General features: G+C 40.1%; 1 protein-coding gene across 1 annotated transcript in view; it reads right to left on the minus strand.

Moving 5' to 3' along the window:
* Positions 1 to 11,943: 11,943 nt before the first annotated feature.
* TPH2 (tryptophan hydroxylase 2) overlaps positions 11,944 to 20,213 on the minus strand; it is a 53,278-nt gene continuing 45,008 nt past the window's right edge. Inside the window, exons 9-11 of the mRNA XM_061997613.1 lie at positions 19,783 to 19,878; positions 12,200 to 12,333; positions 11,944 to 12,118 (exon numbers count right to left, since the gene is read on the minus strand). Of these exons, the coding sequence (XP_061853597.1) occupies positions 11,944 to 12,118; positions 12,200 to 12,333; positions 19,783 to 19,878 (405 nt within the window). The remainder of the gene's footprint in view (positions 12,119 to 12,199; positions 12,334 to 19,782; positions 19,879 to 20,213) is intronic.

Raw genomic sequence — 20,213 nt, forward strand, 5'->3', positions numbered from 1 at the left:
AAGACGCAATATGCAACATTAACCACATTTGGCTTAAAAAGAGGTGGTGGAGTTTCTGAAGGCACAATTACTACAATGTATTAGCAACATTTTTGAAATGTCCTGGTCATGGTCTCTCAGTATCGTTGAGGCTGGAAGGGACACCTGGAGACTGTCTAGTCTGACCCCGAGCCCAGAGCAGGATCAGCCAGAGCAAGCTGCTCAAGGCCGGGTCCTGACAGGTTTTGAGTATGTCTAAGGACCAGGACTCCATAACCTCTCAGGACAATCCATCTCAGGACAATCCATGCACCCTCCCAGTAAAACTATTTTACTTCTGTTTGAGTTCCATTTCCTGTACAGCAGCTTGTGCCCATTCTTGTCACTGGGCACTCATGAGAGCAGTCTGCTCCTTCTTCTTCATCCCCATCACATATGCATGTCTACTGATAAATTCTCCCAGAGCCTTCTCTTCTCAAGCTATCCTGGCCTCAGCTGACAGGTACTCCAGGTCAGCACTGTGTATTGGTCCCGCAACAGTGTCACCACTCTGATCAAGTACAAGATCATTCGGCAATGTCAGTGTCTCTGTTCCTGTTACACTCATCCTGTGTCCCGCTTTGCACCATCGATTGGTCCAGCTCTCAGAGTCATGCTGTGCCCCTGCTCTGTGCAGCCTCCCCCATCGTCAGGACAAGCTTCCTTCTCCCTTCACCCTCAGGGACCACCTGGGTGCCAGCCAGCAAAGCAGGGCCATCACTTCCACAGGGACAGTGAGTGCCGGGAGACAGCCTGTGCTGGAGCACAAGGGGGTCCACGTGAGAGAGAGGAGAAGAGAAGGAAGTCCTGGTGCCCTCCTGTGATACGGCACCTACCATGGGTGTAAAATCCAGCCTCTGCTCACGCCTGCCTGATCAGACTAGACAGGGAGCAGGGATTAAAAGTCCACTCACCCTTTGCATGGGTATAGTTGTATTTGATGGTTTCACAGTAGCAACATACAGCCTGTGGCTCTGCCTCCTCACTCCCCCACACATGCTCCAGCTCTGAGATGTCACTCAGGCAAATATTTTCCTGTCCTTGCCCCAAGTCCCACTGGGAGAGCTCCCTGAGATCAGCCTGAAGATGTGAACCCCTTCTTCTCATCAGTGGTTCCCTCGTGTTAATTACCTTCCTTTAACACAACAGCTGTTAAATTTTTTCTGGATTATATAAACAATGTCTGTCTCCTTATCTATTGAAGTTCCAATCTAGCCCCTCATCACCATACTTTCTGGGCTGTAATTATAACATTATTAATGGTTATCCATCCTCCGTGAAGTAAAGTAATCTTGACTACACCAGTTAATCAATACTTGGACAAATGAACTGAGCTTTTCCCTGGGCTAGGACAAGTGATTGTAATTATGAGATGTGATCAGCTGGTGAAGTACGGTTACTAACACATGCATCTGGCAGAGAAGTGAAGTTTTAGATATCTATCAAAAGGCTCTGTTTTCACAGAGACAGTATTTCTTTAAGTCTATTTAAGTACTTGTCAGAAACCATTAGCTTTAGCTAATCAGTTATCATCCTTCTGAGGAATGACAAGCAAGAGCCTAGTGGACTGACTACTGAGATGCCTTGCTGGCACCATCGCCCATCTGTCCATGAGAGAACTGAGCAGAAGGCATTGCAATCACAGTGGGGTCACAGGGCATCAAAGGGAAAAACATCAGAAGGCAGAGTGGATACGGACCAAGGAAAACAGTAATTTATTACAAGTCTTGGACACTTTGAGGCATCTGGTAGTCAATATGGGTTAGTTACATTATGTTTGCTCTGCTTTCTGCATGAGAAACGCACGTGCAACTTTGCAGAACCCTGGGCAGCAATTACAACGTAGGAGTCCAAAGGAAAATCTGCTCAGAAAATAATCTGGCTGCTTTTTAATTTATGCATACATCCACACACTGAACAATAAAAGTTCAACTGCACTGCCTAACTGAGAAGCCATATAGGACATTAGTTAGGGGAAAAGGTAATTTAAAGACAGAAGGGAAGGAGGACAATAAAGAATCAGTTTGCTTGTTTTAATCTTCCAAAAAGACTAAAACCAGTTAGGTTTTGGTTTGGGCTTTACAGGTCACAGTATTGGGAAATGTCCAACAGTGAAGGTGTGCAGGCTGCAAGCACTTAGGCAAATGAGTGAAAGCAGGTGTACTGTCTGTCACCTCACCACAAAATATTTTTCAGAAATCAGCCAGAAATAAAGGTCTTTTCTGTAGTAGCAAAGATGAAGCCATCTTCTGAAAGGGAAACACAAGTCACCTTTCACCATTGCAGGCAATTGAAAATAAGCTTGCAGGAGGAAATCACAGGGAACAAATGCTGCCTACAACTTCTGGGGTGAGTGTGCCAGGGAGGCTGGCAGTGGAGCAGCCTCCCTCTTGAACTTCTTGGGGGAATGGAAGGTTTTGCTTGCACCACTTTCTTACCAACAGAAGGAAAACATTTTTCCCTGGTTTGTGTTTTCTTTCTTTTATGCTATGCCCAGTAGAAAGCAGAAACTCGGGAATTTAAGGTAATCCAGACAAATCTGATATAGCTCCCCAGTCACATCAACAGTTTTGTGCAAATTCTGCCCAGACTTGCTGTGAGACAGTGCTGAGGCCAGCATGATCTGTACTTCTTAACTCAAATAGTTACTCAACTGTCAAGGACCATCACAGCATGCTAACTCTTTGGGCAGGTTTCTCCTGCTCCTCCAGATATGTGATTTACTCCTGAGCTGACCAGCACGGATAGTTTCACTTAAATTTTTATTACTGCCAAGGTTTACCTGGAAATTGCTAAGGTCAGAAAGATATAGGGTGAAAGTCATCCAACCAAATGGAGACACCCAGTAATGCTACATTTGCAGTAACTTCCCAAGGCTAACTTTACAGAGAAAAGCACTCACAAGTTACATTTAATTTCATCCTGAAGCGAACACTTCATAGGACAAATTTCCTCTATTGCCCATATTCACTCGTGCAACTCAAAGGGAACACTGCATTTCTCTGTTTTATACGGAATGGATTAATAGTACCATGGCAAACTTCATCCCAGAAGTCAGTGCTGCTGGCTTGCCCAGTGAATCCAGGCCCAGTGTCCTGCTTCAAAAAAGGGCAACCCACAGACTCAGCAGACATTCAGCTGGTACTTCTGTCCCAGTGTCACTAAGGGAGGTAGCCCTGGAACTGAGGATTCTCCTCCTGTGCATGGACAGATATACTGGTAACTTAGCATTTATAAGAAACTAACAAAAAAAAAGGGCATTATTTTCCTTAATATGCTAAGATTAGGTAACGCTTCCACTACTGCTAATCTTGAATCTCTTTCCTCTACCAAAGTCATACAGTCTATTCTTCTCTAACCTGCTGTCCCTTTTTTTGCTGTGCCTATAGGAAAAGAGCAGATGCTTTTCCTCTGCTAAGCAGAGTTCTCCAGAATCCTTGACTCTCCAGGAACAATGTGCAAAATGGATGCTGTGAAATTCATGCTCTTCAGTTGCTTAGAAGCCACTGACAGGTGCCATTCCCAACAAGGCAGGTCCCCTCCACTGCTCACTCTATGTCCTCAGCAAGATCCCAAACTTTAGCACCCACATTGACTGTTGCTGATGCCATCAATTTACGAGGCTCTTGGATTAAAAGCATTTTTAGCCTCAAGTTGATATTCATTGTTTACACTGAACGTGAGGGATAGACTCGGATTTTCCCATGAAGTGACAGTCTTATCACCATCTAGCAGAAGGGGCTGCGACAAGTAATTGCTGCTACTGATTTCTAATCTTTTAACATTTTGTCTATACAATTTGAAATAAGATTCCTACATCCTCAACTAGGGAGGCTGTTACCCTTATTAGTAGCTTTCATAGCAATCTTCATAGCCACTCCCTCCTTCCATCCAACTCATTGACTCTTACTGGATTTTAAAAGCTCTGCTGAAATTATACTTTGGGATAAGATTGTCCTTTTACAGTATATTTGTCTGGAATCTCTTTCCAAATTGCCCTGATAGGCACTAACATATCACCAAAAGTCAATACTAACAAGCAACTAATTACACTCTGGAAGACTGTTATATTCAAACACTCTAATCCCATGAGCAAGAAATATATGCAGTCAAGGACAGCTCACAAACGTTTCCAGATTCAGAACTGAAACTCCTTATAGTACAAGTGATTTCTATTCCCAATAAAACTGGTGTTAAAGGCAGAAAAATGTCATCCTGTCTTGTAAAGCAGTTTAGCACATTTACCAAACGCCTCTGGGAGAAGCATCCCGTTTTCACCAGAGCTTTATGTGGCCAATTCAGCTGTAACAGTTCTGGCTACTTTACTATCGACAATTTGACAAGTGGACTCAAGCAGGAAATGTTTTGTGATTTCCTTTCACAAACCTGGATGGGGAAAACATTAAATAGAAATTGAAGACCAAGTTCCACTGGCATTTTTCTTTCAGACCTATTTTCCTAGGGAATTTAACTTCATTTTTAGAGGAGTGTTCCAACAGACCACTGGAAAGATAACACTTGCTTCATTTCCCTTCCTTCCAGCCTTAAACAACCAGGATTTATAGACTTATTTTTATTCTTTTCAGATACCACAGCCTTTCTTGTTTATAAAATGTAAGAGGTAGACAGATAATTGTACTATTTCACTAGTAAACAGAGAGCTGAATATGAAACTGAGCTCAGAATTGGAAACCTTGTCAGAGTGTTGGTGAATCATTGTATGAAACAAATTGTTCACTTTCTGTTCAGTCCATTAACTACAAGGATGGAAAGAATTGCTCTCACAACGCATAATGCTGCAATTTCCTATATTCACTTAGCACTTCCCCTTTCCCTTCTGCAAATCAGAGGCATTACATCTGAGATTTAATTCGTTCCCTCTAACCACATTTTCATTCCCAACTCTGACAAGCCAGGCTATCACCCACTGAAAATGCAACAGCATTCAAGAACACAGTGCTCTTCCTCTCCTTTGGAAATAAGGTAATGGGAGGAAAACACCATGAATTACATAGAAACTCCTGTGCAAACCACCTGCAAACAGATTCCCTTTGGAGTCTCCTGAGATTTCTGAGAGAGGGCGTGCCAAAATGGAATTCACATGAACCCCATGTTGTTTGTATGATGAGAAAATCAACAGTTGCCTACATCACAAGGTTGCCCATGCCCTCTCCTTGTGTTTCTATGTCTGGGGGAGCTGTTGTCATCTTTAATAGTCTCCAAGTATTAGGCTTCCTAAGCAAGCTATTTAAAGCAATTCTGTCTCCAAAATGGGTCAAGGAAGATCATGTTGGTACAACTGAGAGTTCTGACTGTCTTGGACAGCTTGACTCCAGCAACAAGTCTGGACTTACCATCCCAGGCAGAATGGCATGCTGCCATTCATCCATCCTCACCAGGCCACCCGCCCCTACACTGCAACATACTGGGGGGAAACAGCCATGGTGTGCACAGCAGCAAGAGCTCACACAGCACTTCGGATCCACCCTCTTCTAGTACTGGTCTCAGAGATGTGCAGGTTGCTCTGGACAGCTGAGAATTAGCATCTTCACAGGTTCTGCAGGATGGCTACAGTGGGAGGCAGGCGTGGAAAGGATGACTGCATTGCCTATGCCTGGTACTTACAGGGATAGTGCTTGGGGAGCCTCTATTACACTTTTACTTTTTTTTTTTCAAGCTCTAGCTCCTATTCCAGCATCTTCTGCACACTGCATTTTTATTCTGGAAGTAACATCGTAAAAGAGGCTTCTAAAAAATGCCTGCAAATGAAGTAAGGAAGAGGTCTTGTGTGCCTGACTTACAGCTCTAGCTCCTATTCCAGCAGACAAAGACCAGAAAGAAGTGGCTGGACTGAGACCTGAAGGTAAAATGTAGTCTTTCCCTCCAGCAACTATGAAATCTATTTTGAACTACTTCTAACTGAACTGACCAGCACTGGCACAAAAAATGCCTCTTGTAACACATGAAGGTATTGCAGCAGTTGAGATTTTGATTTCCTGTTTGATATGAGATACTTGCTCTTTTCGTAACTTTACCTGCAAGTGATCCACCATTAAAAGGGAATCAACCAAATCAAGACAATCATTAAAAGGGAATTCAACCAAATCAATCCTCCAGACAAATCCTGTTAGACTGGCAAATCCTCTATGTGTGTAACCTTAAACTCATTTACCATTAACTGGCTTTATTCATATCTCTGAGCTTAGCAACTTGCTCCAAGGAGGGACAGTGAGGGAGGGTAGCATTTTAGGTGTACCCATCAGTGGTCAAGCCATGGGAAAGTACAACATCACGTCTTCAGCATCACTCTATTTTCAAGTAATGTTGCAAGACTGGGCAGGGAGCTTGGTTGCAACAAGAAAAGCGCAAGGTAGAAAGTGCTAAGAACATCAACCATTCCATAATTAACATCTCTCTCTATAATCCTTATGGAAAAATAAAACAATATCACATTACAAAAGGTATTTTTCAAAATAAATAGAAAAAACCTGATTTAATAGAAAATAAAAGTGATTTTATTTGTGCCGTGCTAGTCTCAAATCACCCACTTTGCATCCTGTGGGGAAGCCCGGCTGGCTCTGAAGCATTTTATTTCTGCTCTATTATCAGAACTGTATTGACATTGGAGCTCACGCAGAAGTCAGTGATGAAGGCATATTTGGGCTGTGTTTCAGGTCATGTGCCAGCTTAACACAGATTGAATACCTTTTGCTTCTCTGCAAACTCTATTATTTTTCCCTAAAGGTGGAGCGTGGCAACAGCAGCTTCTTCTCCATTATTTTTCTTGGACATTTGAAATTTCTGACTACATTAAAGAAAATATCCACCTGAATAGCCATCACTCACTTGCATTTTAAAGTATGTGACTATGTAACCCATTTCACACATATTCTGCCTGAATAGCCCACTCTGGGCCAAATCCCAAAAATATGCCAGCGCTTATTTTTAGACTTAACATCTCAGCTGTTGGCAAAGAATTCTTACTCCAAGGTGTTGAAGGGCCTTTTTAAACTAAATGTAGTTGTTACCAAATGTTTTGGATTGACACCACTGAAATGTGATTATTTTGTATTTATTTACTTTTTCTCTAGGATCAGACACAAACTGAAACAACACAGGTTTCATGAAGTATTTCAACTGAGGAGGATGTTATTTAGCCTCCAAGCTCAGTTAAGTTGCAGGAAATTGCCAATAAGGATGCCAAGGACACCTCTACAGCCTTTACTATGTCAACTAGATGGAATCGTTACGAACAAATATTTGCTAGTATAGCCAGAATCTCCCCCAGCTCTGTCTTTCAAACACACCTCAAAGCCCAGAAGAAGAATCTGTTGCTGTTGTCTTATTCTTCACTGAGAAGGCAAGAATTTGTCTGTGAAACATCTCCAGAGTTGGAATGATTGATACCATGGAGCATAGCCATTAAATAACATCACCAGAACTACTCCTTTTGCAAATGATTTGGAAATACAGTAACGGTTCCTACTGAGATAGAAGGGAAGCTGCCATATTTCTTAAAAGGCGTAGGCTGTCCTGCTGAAACAAGAAGATTCCAGGCTGGCATGGAAACTAATTTCCTAAATGGGAGACCACTGCACTGGCCCTCACCTGGCCCTTGTTGTGACACTGGGCTGAGCCGCAAGTCTGGTTCCTACATTCCCTGGCCAGCTGAACTGAGGGCCTGAACCAAAGTTCCCGTCTGGACTACAACAGTGGGTTTCTTTCCCTTGGAAACCTAGGGAGTTAGGGAGAACAGGCTAGTCTGTGCCCAGATCTCACCAAGACACAAGGCTGATGTGCGTCTGGAGTCACCCAGGCTCAGGAGCTTGGAAGAGCTCAGATTGTTCAAAGGAGCACAGTCTTACTGGCAGCCCAAATACAAACACAGATAGGATGAATTAGTTGTTTCTATGTTGTTTATAAAGTTGGGTAGCTTTAAACTTTATTTACAAAAACAACAAATGCTGGTTGCTCTGTATCAGTCTTTTGCCTCTAGGCAGCTGTAATTAGCAGGTAACTTATCCACAGAGCTCTTCCAAATGGCCTATGAACTTTAAATAGGGCACGACAGTCAGCATTTAAAGCTACATTCCGACCATGGATACTGTTCACTCCCTAAGTGAAGATGGAAAGATGAAGAACCCCTCTTTACGGACTGGTCAAAGACAGAAGAGGTGCAAGTGATGCACAAATGCTCTGCAGTGGTGGCTGTTGACCATCACTGCTTTTGTGAGACAGCTGGACCCCTTTCACGAGCTGACCGAAGCCTTTCCCAGGCAGCTGCTATAAGTGACCTTAAGATGCTGTATAGCCTCTTCCTTCCCTCAAGATGGAACCAACTGGTAATACCACTCCTGACAGATAGCAGCCTAACCTCTTCTCTTAAAAAACGATGGAAGCCTTGCTGTCTCCCTAGGCAATCTGTCCCCATGTTTCACTGTTCCATAACTTAATACTCCTTTTCTGCAATTTAAGTCCATTAGTTCTTGAGGCCAGAGAACAGTTTGTGCCTTCCATTTTGCAGCTATTTCTATGTGTTTGAAAAAAGGTTATCACATCTCCCTTTAGTCTCCTCTAGTCCAGACTAAGCAATCCCAGCTTCCCAGTTCATCACACAGAAGCCAGGCTGCTGCTGGAGGGTGATAGCTTTCAGCAACTGCTGACTGGGCTGGATTTCTACCAGCAGCCTGTAGGTGAAAGCTTTCAGCAGCTTTAGCTCTCTGAGCCAAACTGTCCGTCCTTTAAAAGATGGGAAACTTTCTTCTGTAATCCATTACAGCATACCAGTAAATATACACTGCACTACAGTAAATTTCTGGACTTTTCTCCATCTAATTAGGAAATCATAACAAGAAGAAAAGATACCTTATTTTGTGAAAGTGTACTGAAGGGCTAAACAGGTTTCTGAACAGGTCTCAAAGAGTAGAGAGGGGAAACTGCAATATATTGTATTAACACCTTCCCTATTCCATCCTCTCTACTGAATAAATGAAACGAAATGCATGAACCATGTCTCAGTTTGCAAATGAAACTTGGTTTTTTGTATTTGCTACAATTTCTTTGAGTGTTGTTTTTCATTTTAGGCTTTGCATGGTAGCAAACACTGCAACGCTTTACATCCATTAAGCTTGGGCCTGTTGACTGTGCAGACAAGGCAAGTTCATATATCTCAGACCCATAAAGCATCAGTTCAGAATTACAGAGGAAATAAATGATCCCAAGCCAGACGTTCCAATTTCCAGAGTCCAACTCGCTAAAGCTAAACAAGCACCTTAGATAAATATGGCCTATCTTAAATGAAACATTAGTGATAACTGTCAATAACTCCCTCATTATGCCTAAATGAGCATGTCATCCGAGGAGATTGCTGCATGGCTGATCTTAATTTGCTAATAAAAACTGCAGAGAAGAACTTCAGCTAAGCTGGAACTATGTGATTCATAGAAGTGCAATAGTGCACTTTTTAAAGCATTCCTTCCCATTCCTGGCTCATGACTGGCTGAAGCCCAAAGTCAGTTTGCTCTGCAGCCTGTAAGAAGGCAGCTTTGCTATATAAGAACAATGAGAAATTGTCTCTCTAAATCACTATTATTCCTTAGCCCATTATATTTAATTTATTTTTAATCATGTTGTATAATAGAAATAAAATCATTGGATTAAGCATACATCTAGCAGCAGGAGCCCATTATCCTTTGACAACGTTCTGTTTCATTGACATTATATCTTCATTGTAGACAGTTTCCTTGCCATCATTAGTCCTAAAATGACTATTGGATTTCAAGGGTTTCTCCCTAATCCATAATAAGATTTACTTGCTAACAGCACAAAACAAAACAAAGATATGCTTCTATTGTTTTATTGCCGTGGAATTCTTATTTTAAGCTGTTCAGAAAAGAATAAATCCAGATAGTCTAAGTATTTAGTTTTCCTGTAATTCTGATTCAAGAGAAAGGCTCAGTAACTTCATAAGCTTTGCATCTTTGTTACTCATCACGACTTTATTAAGCAAGTATCAACACTTTGTCAGTCCTTAAACCAAGCAAGATCTATTATTCCTTGCAAAATGTTTTTTTCAAACCAGTTAAATCACATCTCAGTACAGTCCCTTTTGTCCAGAAACTGCTATGAGGGGTTCAACAGATTCCATGGGAAGAAAGCGGGAGAAACATGCATGCCAAGTTTGCCAGCAATTCCTCTGTGCTAAGTGCTAGCTAACAGAGTCAGCACAAATATCAGGAAGTTAAAAAACTCCTGCAGCATGCTGATCCCCATGGGATAATTCAACAGCTCTTCATTTCTACCAACAGCAGTCACAGTTAAATCTAAAACTAGATTTTTCCACACCCTATTAACAGCAGCATTAGAATGCAGCAGGGACCATCCAGAGACAAGAGCCTTTTCTGTTATCTCATAGTTATCTTTGAGGAGGTGGCAGATTTCCGAGTGAAAATTATCCTTATAGGTTGCCTCTTATTTAAGGATATGCTGGTACTATCAAGCGGTGCTCTTTTTATGCTGAAATTGCTAGCAACAAGAGTATCTGCATGACTCTTGCAACAGGGAGAGCAGCTTCAATAGATATCTTTTTTCCATATATGTAGACAAGCTATGACACTTTCACCCATAGTGACATGATCTGCATAAGCCATGTGGTTTCCATTAAGAAGGAACCATACAATATAGTCAACTCTCCATTATCTTGGCTAACAGGAGAATAGAATAACCCAGATAAATGAAAGACATGCATAATTATTCCTTCCAGATAAGAGCTGGCTCAAATAATTCTGCACTGCACTCCCCAGACAGAGCTTGTACTTCTGTCAGAGTTTGCTAACAGAGGTTTATTAACTCAGGTATTACCTGCACCCATCTGGTACAAGCTAGGCAGCTTGGGTGTCTCTATGATTTAATCACCCCACGAGTAATCTACTAATGGATAATTGTCTTGGCTATAATTAAATAACAACTTCCATATTCACCCTTTTATATGTGCTGATACTGATACAGTGTAGCTCCAGCCATGCATGGTCACGTCAAGGTTGAACGTGGCATAATGAGGAGAGGCAAATTATGCATGAAATGCAAGAGGACTATGTTAAAAAGACGAGGGAATGCAGAAGGCACACAACGATGTAGAAGGGCTTTATATTCACATCTAACAATCCAGAATTAACACAAGCAGTTCCCCTCTTATTCCCAGAGAGCCTTCGCAGAGGCAGTACGCTCAGGACTGTCACTGGTAACACGTGTATGAACTAGAACTATCTTTCTATGTGAACTGTCAGAGGTGGGTTTTTTATTGTATGGCGATTACTCTACCGACATTGAACATTTCTCAGTTGTGAGTTCTCATAATCTGTAATCTCCACAGACCTTTCAGTACTGATACATAGCCTTCCCGATCTCAGCACTGGTATATAAACTGTACTGTTCGGTCACAAAAGACAGTTCTGTTACAGGTATATGGGCAAAACGTTGTCTTCACCACTACAGAAAGAAGCACAGATTCTCTTATGAAGAAAAGGAAAATGTTGCAAATAATTCTTTTATATATTCTTATGCATAATGGAATGGATTATAAAGAAAAAAACTCAGAAATCAGCAACATCATTTCTTATACATTGAAGTGAACTATCTTACAGAAACAAAACCATCACCAGGGAAGTTTTTGATGGCGTACTTGTGGACAACACTGTGTTGAAAGAGTGATTATTATATTCTGCCACATTCCACATTGTGTTTACACATTAGCATTGCCTTGGTTTATCTGCACATTACAATTAGACAGAGCTACACAATGATGCAAGCCACAGGCCAAGCTGTTTAAGAGAAAACTGATGGGTTTGAGAAGTTGGCCACACCATGTGATGTTACTCGACTGGCTACAGAAAAAGCAACTGACAGCAAATCACAGTGTCACACTCATCAAATCCCCAAATATCTGTTCATTTTGCTTAAGGCATCACATACAGTGTTTAGATCGCTGCGCAGGTCCTGGACAACATTTTCTATACTCCTGGTGTCCTTCAGAATCTCAATGCTTTGTGTATATGGATTAAAATACACAGAGAAGGGACGATTGATTGATTTGGCAAAGTCCCTGAAAGAAAAAAAAGAAAATTAGCACCTCTTTTTGAGGTGAAGAGAAAATTAGATTTCTGAGTCAAGGGAAATAACTTACCTCATTTTTTCTTTGGCTTCTTCAAAACTTTCTGAAACAAAGTAAGCTTCCTGGAAAGTAGTGATAAGGCATTCTTGCAAACAGGTCGTCTTTGGATCAAATGTTTTCACATTGGCCTTGTCAGAGAGAGCATGCTGCAAAATACACCACAGGATCTTCAAAACCATATTTTGATACTGCTGTGTACCTGTACAACTGTTCATACATACAGCTTTTATATCACTGTGCTGTACGTTTCCCACTACTTGATAGCCTCTCCTGTTTTACATACAGTGGTTTTTCAGTTTGAATAGAAGAAATCATTTGTTACTTCAAAAAGCTTTTTATGAGTGTACATTTTTTCCCAAAAAAAAAATTATTAAAATAATAAAGAGGCAATAAGAAATGCACCTGTCGTGTAGGCATACAGACCTAAATCTTCATCTGAAAACAGGAAAGTAATCAAATAACCATTCTTGAAAATTATCCATACAACTACAAATATATGTATGTCCCCAAAACCTCACTTAACCACCAGAACTGACCATCATCTTGGTAGGTGAACTGAGTCTGACTGAACCATTCATATAATGCATGCTTTACATTTTCAGGCCAAAATCATACACTATTTTCCTGACAGCAAGTGTAGAGTGAAACTACGTATCTGAAAGCCCATTAAATCATGCCCATTTATTGCATGCTGATGAAATGCATTACCCCACTGACACATGCACCTGAGCAATAATGCTCCATATAATACTGTAAGGAAAAAAATAACTAAACAGGCATCAGTAAGTACACAGCAGATATCAGGCATATGAAGCATCAAATGCAGCTACCGAGAGATTTCCATTTAGCCTTTCTCTTTATGTGACTGGCACAAGCCACTAGAAAGGACACAGAGTATTTCAAAATTGAAAATCAGGTACTGAGACAGTTTCCAACACAATCTTTTTCTAGTTCACCTTTACACATGAATATTTTTGTTAGCTTTTGAATCTACTTTAACCTTTAGAGCACATGTATTTTCATTCTCAGTGCTCTGTACAAGTTACAAGGTAAGGAAGGAGAACATATTTAGGTCAACTTTCAATCTTCTTTAGTCCCATAATATCTATCCATACCAATGATGTGCAATAAAAGTATAGAGAAATGATGGGACGTGAGCAGATCCCTGAGGTCCAAAGTTGCCTCTTCTTTCTACATGGGCATTCTTTATATCAGGAGAAGGTATTAGGTATTCATGACACCCTTTATCAAAGTTCTTGCTTATGCTCATTCCCAAACTGCCGTGAAAGGCTCTGAAAATATCACACTAGCTCTCAACCTGCAGTCTCCAAATAACAGGACATAAAACTGGAACAAGAACCTCTTCCTCCCACCTCCTCTCTCTCCAAAAATAAATACATGAAAAATTAATGCATGGAATCTTAAAATGTCAGGGAATTAACTTTCTTTAGTACATGTATCTTTTCCTCTCGAAAGGTTTGCTGTTTGCATCAGTTAAACAGGTTTGAAAACAAAAGTTAAAAAAATGATCTGTCTTAACCAGCATCCTCTTCTAAATGGATTGCAGAACAGGTTCACCTTATTTGGCCCCTGTCTGTACCCCTGTTGTCACTTTCTCCTTGCAGAGCCATGATGTGGTTGAGTGCCTGAAATTTTGCCATTTGCCTCCTTCTATCAAAATGAATTTGGTTTTCTTAAATGGGAATTAGAACAGGCTTCCTGGGAGGTTAACTATAGATAAAAACGCCTCATATCTATAGATCAAAACATCTCCTCTGTATAGAATCATCACCTCTTAAGGTGTCTTTGCACTTCCAGGTGAGATGTGATGCCTCAAATGTCTAAAACACAAAGTTTTAAAACTCTGTGAGTTAAGCCCTGTACAAATAATCAAGAGAGTGATACGGGCTACGTTTTCCTAGTAACTAAATCAGTAGGTCACCACTCCTGCCTCATGCATCCTGTACTGTGATGGTTTCAGCAGAAGGGATAACAATGTTGTCCTCTTCTCCACTCACTAATGGCCTCTGCTGGGCCAGCCTTACTCCTTGAGACTGAAGACATCAGAGGCAAGAACAGATTCAGCCTGTGGCTTCTACATCATGCAAAACTGCTTTAGTCATGGAGCCCTAATTTTCTAAAAGAAAGGGAATATAAAGAGAAGTAAAAGCTAATTCTTTATCACAGTGGGTATCATCTGAGAAAGCCTTTCTGATGATTCTCTTCAGGTTAGCTATATGAAATGCCTTCTACTTCCTGGATCCCAGTTTAGTTTACACATGAGCAGAGCTGCTGCTTTGCAAAGCAACTCTGCAGAGACTGGTATATGCAGACACCAGGAAAGACACAGACAGGAAACAGAGGGTAAAGAATTCAGACATGCTTTCAAAGTCAGGTGACAACTGATCAGTTATTCTCAGGACTGCAGTTTGGGAATGCAGTGTCTATATTCTGATGAATTCCCACCCAAGACACCTATTTTCCTTCTAGGACACAGTCTTTTGGCTCTTGGATCAAGTAGGTATTGTCGTGGCTACCACAGCAATGGGAAACACCCTTGCAGGTCTAGACAATGTTTTCAAATTCTGTAGCTTGCCACCTATATTGAGTCGATATGCTGACAATAACAATGCTGGAGTTAAGCAACGGAAGTGAGCCAGCAGACAAACCTTCAGACAGACCATAAACTGTCTAGTGTGAACTAGGGTGGTACAGGACACCGACTCAAAACTAATGTTTTTTTCAAAACCATTACAGTGCTCTAAAATGTTGGTCCTTAGCCCTCTCAAGAACTATGTAAGTACAGAATCTCAATGAAAAACTTCATCTGTTTGAGCACAAAATCTTTCAAACTCAGGCCTGTATATTTTTTATGAATGTTATTCACTGATGTTTTGGTTGGACATTCAGTTCTTCTGTGAACTCAAAGGAGTAATGTATCCAACATGGATTTCTGCATCAGAAACCTCTTCAGTTATCCACCTCCAATGAGATGTCAAGGCTAACAATCATATAGATAATAGCTTTTTGTCAAATCGAGCATCTTACCTTCTTTGTAGATTTGTGATAACTGTTTCTAACAGCCCATTTATACAAATTATACTGCTTATGCTAACACAGCTATTGGTGATTTTCCTTTAGTTCAAGCAACAAGAGTTTGGAGTGAAACTTCCAAAGAAATTATCAGTGATTCCCAGGAAAAGCAGCAGTATCACACAACTGGACAGCTTGAAAATTAGACAACTACCCATACTGGAAATAAGCATAACATTGAAGAAATGCCTCTACTCCCTACTAGAGTAGAAAGAGTGATTTAGGTGCCTAAGCACAGGTGCCTAGGGCTTAGGATGTCTGATGCATCTGTACAGGGTTGGAAGATATAGCACAGGACCTAAAGAAGACTTACACGTTTCTGGAATGGCAGCTGGAGAACTGGACAAATATACTGAGGCACCTCAGATGGCACCAGCCATTTACACTGGGCAACTATGAATCATGTCCTAAGTGACCACTATCACTGACACAAGAAAAAGGAGTTTGGTCTTGTCATTTCGCCTTTGAGTATAAAAATGGAGTGTAATAATACAACTTGAAGCTTTTCAGTTTAGAAAAAGAAAAAACCACAAACCAAAACGCAAAAAGTAAAATCTCCAGCTAGCAAGGGAAAAACTTGAGATATGTTATAAATACTGCACTGTCTGAAGAGTATGGGAGGGCAGAATAAGAACACGGGTGTGGAGCTGTCTGTGTGCCAGTACTGATTTTATCACTTTGTTATTCCGAGGGGGAACACAGAGTCTTGGAAAACATGCTCTTAAATGCTATTCTGCTTATCTACAACACAGGTTGCAAATCTGACAGTGTCCTGATTTTACCAGATTCTTTTTTTATTTCACCAGTGTAATTTTATATATCATTTAGATGATTAAGGAAAAGATTCTGTATTTTAAAAGAGTACTAAGATGAGCATTGGGGGTCCAGGAGTTGTTTTTTTCCATCATCTTCATCCTCTTCAGAAAACAGAGCCAAAACTTTTCATCTTTTTGGTTATAAAGGCTAACGCTGGTTCTTCTTAACATAAATTATCATTAAAACTAAATATGACTGGATATTGCATTTGAATTGAAAAATCTATACAGTAAGATTTGAAGTCTACCTCTCTGTTAAACACAGAAGCATATAACAGGGATAAATGACTTGATCTACAGCCAACTGAAGTTGATAGGCAACTCCCTAATGAACGAGTTCAACAGAGTATCATACAAAGTAAATGGATTCAAGTTTCCAAAGACATTTGGACTGCCTTTTAGAAATAGTTTTAATAATTGAAATGTACATTATTTCTGCCCTACCTCTAAGCCCAAAATATATACTGTGTAATAGTGTTAGCTAGAGTTAACCTGACTATATTAGGGAGAACATTTTGTAACTACTTACTGTATTATTCGTTTCCCCCCAGGCTTCATTTTTAATCTGCTCCTTCTCCTTAATTTGTTGTGCTTTTAGTATTCTTTTATTTGCTTGATGCTTCCACAGTGTGCACATCAGGAGCTGCATTTTCCAGCACTCCAATTTTAAAGTCTAAACAATGAGTGGGGAAAATCCTAATACCGAGTGAAGGGAATCCTATATTGCTAGGCAGGTGCCCACATTTCTCTAGCTAAAATTATAAAATTCTTTGTTGCTAAAGCTGTTGGTCAGATTTACAGAGTGGAGCAGTGCAATATAGAAACAGGAATGACTGAACACACCTTTCAGTCCTCTGAAAGACCCAAATACTGTTGGCTACTTTCACCCTGCAAATAGTGCACCTCATTTATTTCTAGAAATTTCTAGAAATTATACATAAAGTTGTTCACCATCTTGTTTCCTGTGAATACTGTTGATAGGGAGGGCAGCTGGAGAAACACTTTTCTTCTTGGTGACAAAAGCAAATTAACATCAAACACCTCTGAAATCAAGGTAGCAAAATTAAGCACTGAAACAGGATCTACCTTGACAGTGATAGGAATAAATAAGTACTTGAACTTTTTCATAGAAGGGACCATGGGCCCACAATTGCTGTCGTCTTAAGAATGGAAGTATTTATTTCTGAAAGGATGTCTCCACTCTGACCCTTCTGAGAAGCATGGGTGTTGTGCACATGAGGGCGAGGCTTCATGGCCATGTAATCTGAGTCTCCTATTCATCCCCATTCACCACAGAAACAGCCCCTATTGTTGTCATCGTTTTCAGAGCAATTGCTGCCATCCATTAGGATTTCAGTTACAATCAGAATATTGTTATCACCAGGATCTCAACTACAGCATATTATATTAGCATTACCATTCAGATACCTTCCAGTCAAGGAAGAAATCTTCCTTCCCAGCAGCTGCTAGGAGATAAGGATGGAAGCAAGGGAGGCAGTTTTTCCAGGAAACATCAGAGACTGGCAACAGCTTGATTAAAGGCATCCATGTCATGGATGCCCAGACATTCTCCTTCCTAAGAACCTGCTCGATGTATGTATGTTGTTGGCAAGAAGCATGCTCACTGCCTGGTTTCTGGTCCAGAAAGAGCTTCTCCCATGGTCAGATTAGCAGAAAACTTAGTAGACTTTGCATTTTTTTCCTTACCTTTTACCTTCTTTTCAACCCTGGAGGACACTCCCACAAAGACTTTCTGGACATTTTTCACCTTATTAGTTCCTTAATGGACACTACAACTATTTGTGGCATGGTGCTGTTCTGCGCCTGCAGCACACAAGTGCCTAGTCTCTCAATAACTGAAATGTCTAACTTAAGTCCCTGTGCTCGGTAATATGCAAGATCTGGTGACATTTAATAGCTTATGATACACAAGAGGTCAAACCAGATGATCTAATAGTCCCTTCTGGCTTCCTATCTATGAAATTTATATGTAGTGTAATAGAAAAGTATATAATATTATTGATTTATGGCAAAATTATTATGATATATAGCCCTACCTTTGAAGCAGATCAATATAGTCCATTAATGTGCACATTATTTAATTTTTACTATTGCATTTCAAGGGGATTATTCTTTGCATTTATACTCTGAGATTACTGTGGAATGAAGAACACAGATTTGGGATCACAAATGCATGGTAACAAACTATGCACACTTGACAAGAATAATGTGTTTATGATATTGATGTTAGAAGATTTATTATGTTCTTGAGTACTCATTTCCTCGCTTTTATGCTCTTAAATTTTGTAAATGATGCAATCTGTATTTTCAGGGTCATCACCTAATGACTGTAACTGTTAGTCTAAAAAAAAAAGAGCCTGATTCCCTGCAGAATCCTGCACAGAATTTGAGGCTCTACACCGGATGTTGTCGAGACAGAGGAAAACAAGTGGGATATGTTCACCTCTTTGCATTTAACCGTTTTTACATTGTGGGTATAAAATATTGCCAAGCTGACACAGAACATTTCTGTGGCTGAAGTATGCATTGGATTTAAAACAACTATCTTGCAATAAACGGAAACAAACACTGGAGAAGGCAATTTTCTTTAATCTTCTTTCTACTAATGAAAGAATGGCAATTTGACTAATGAGCTTCACCATGGCTATTCTTAGTTACAGGTGAAACAAACAGAAAAAAGAGGCCAAGATACTTCTATTAAACTGCCAGATAGTTCACTGAAAGTCAACCCAGGAGGGTTCGATTATGTTTAAATACAAATGAATTGCAAAACAGTTTGTAAATACTGTTCTGCATGTGCTTTCTAAAACCAAATGGTTACTTGAAAGGCCACCAGAGTCCAGCTGAATCACAGAAAGTAGTGCTCCTCCCTCTTCTTATCCTTCCCTCCCATCTTGCCAAAAGAGAGAGGTACTACATCCTAAAATACTACACTTGTGACAAAATATCTTTTGTTTGTTTCCTATTTTGTCTATATATAAAAAGAGGCAAAATGATCCACTACAACTGCTCACACTTCACAATGTTAAAAACTTTCACCTTTCTGAGAATAAGGCTCTAAATATTGTCACAAAGGCATGTGCTTCAAGTCTAATGTGAGTTTACACACATTCATTTTAAATATCATTAGTCTACTGAACTGGGTTTAAAACAACTATCGTGCAATAAATGGAAAAAAACACTGAAGAAGATAATTTTCTTCAATCTTCTTTCTACTAATGAAAAAATAGCAGTTTAATAGCACCTTAGAATAGCACATTAATAAATGTTGTTCTTTTAATATTAATAACAAACCCACGGAAAAACATTGGATTACTTACAATAGAATTGCGCCTGCTCCAAAACACTTCTTGTATGTATTAAAAATATATGCTTCTCTTCCAAACACAGCTTTCAGAACCTAAAGTACCCTTACTCATTAGAACCCATGAGCCTCCTTCTACAGGCAATGCAAATTCAAACAGAAATAAGTTGCTTTGGTACTTCGGCCCTTACGAATCCATTTCATGCTTCAAGTGCCAGCTGATATTTCAAACAAAGCTTTCAGGTCAATATCACCTTTTAAAAGTAAGCCTTTTATCTTGAGAACTTTCACTGTTATTTGAAAGTCAAAATACTTACATTCAACTATTATTTTGCTAACAATAACAGAAAGGTGATACATACCTTTAATTCTCCAATAGAAGACAGAAGTCCTGCCCCATAAGCACGTAGTTGTCCTTCTTGCTTGCAAAGGCCAAACTCAATCGTAAAAAAATAGCACTGGAAAATATACAGATATACAGATAGATACAGTGCAGCTGCAAACAGGCACTTCAGCACTGACAATTGGTACCATATTCACTTGACTGTCCCGCTTCTTCAGAATTTCATGACTTTAATATAGATTCTGATAAATATGTTATTCCTGCTAAGTAGTTTAAATGTCATGTTCTGCAGTAAGGGAGGTTTGCACAAAGATGTGAGATTCTGCTTTTTTTTTTTTTTAGGCACCCAAGCAGTTCACAGGAACAGCCGGTTAGGAACAGACAAGCAAGATCATTCAGGTATCAAAGATGCTGATAGTAATCTGCTGAGATTTTTCTGAACCTTCTGAA

Source organism: Colius striatus, chromosome 1 (assembly GCF_028858725.1).
Source record: "Colius striatus isolate bColStr4 chromosome 1, bColStr4.1.hap1, whole genome shotgun sequence".
NCBI classification, from domain to species: Eukaryota; Metazoa; Chordata; class Aves; order Coliiformes; family Coliidae; genus Colius; species Colius striatus.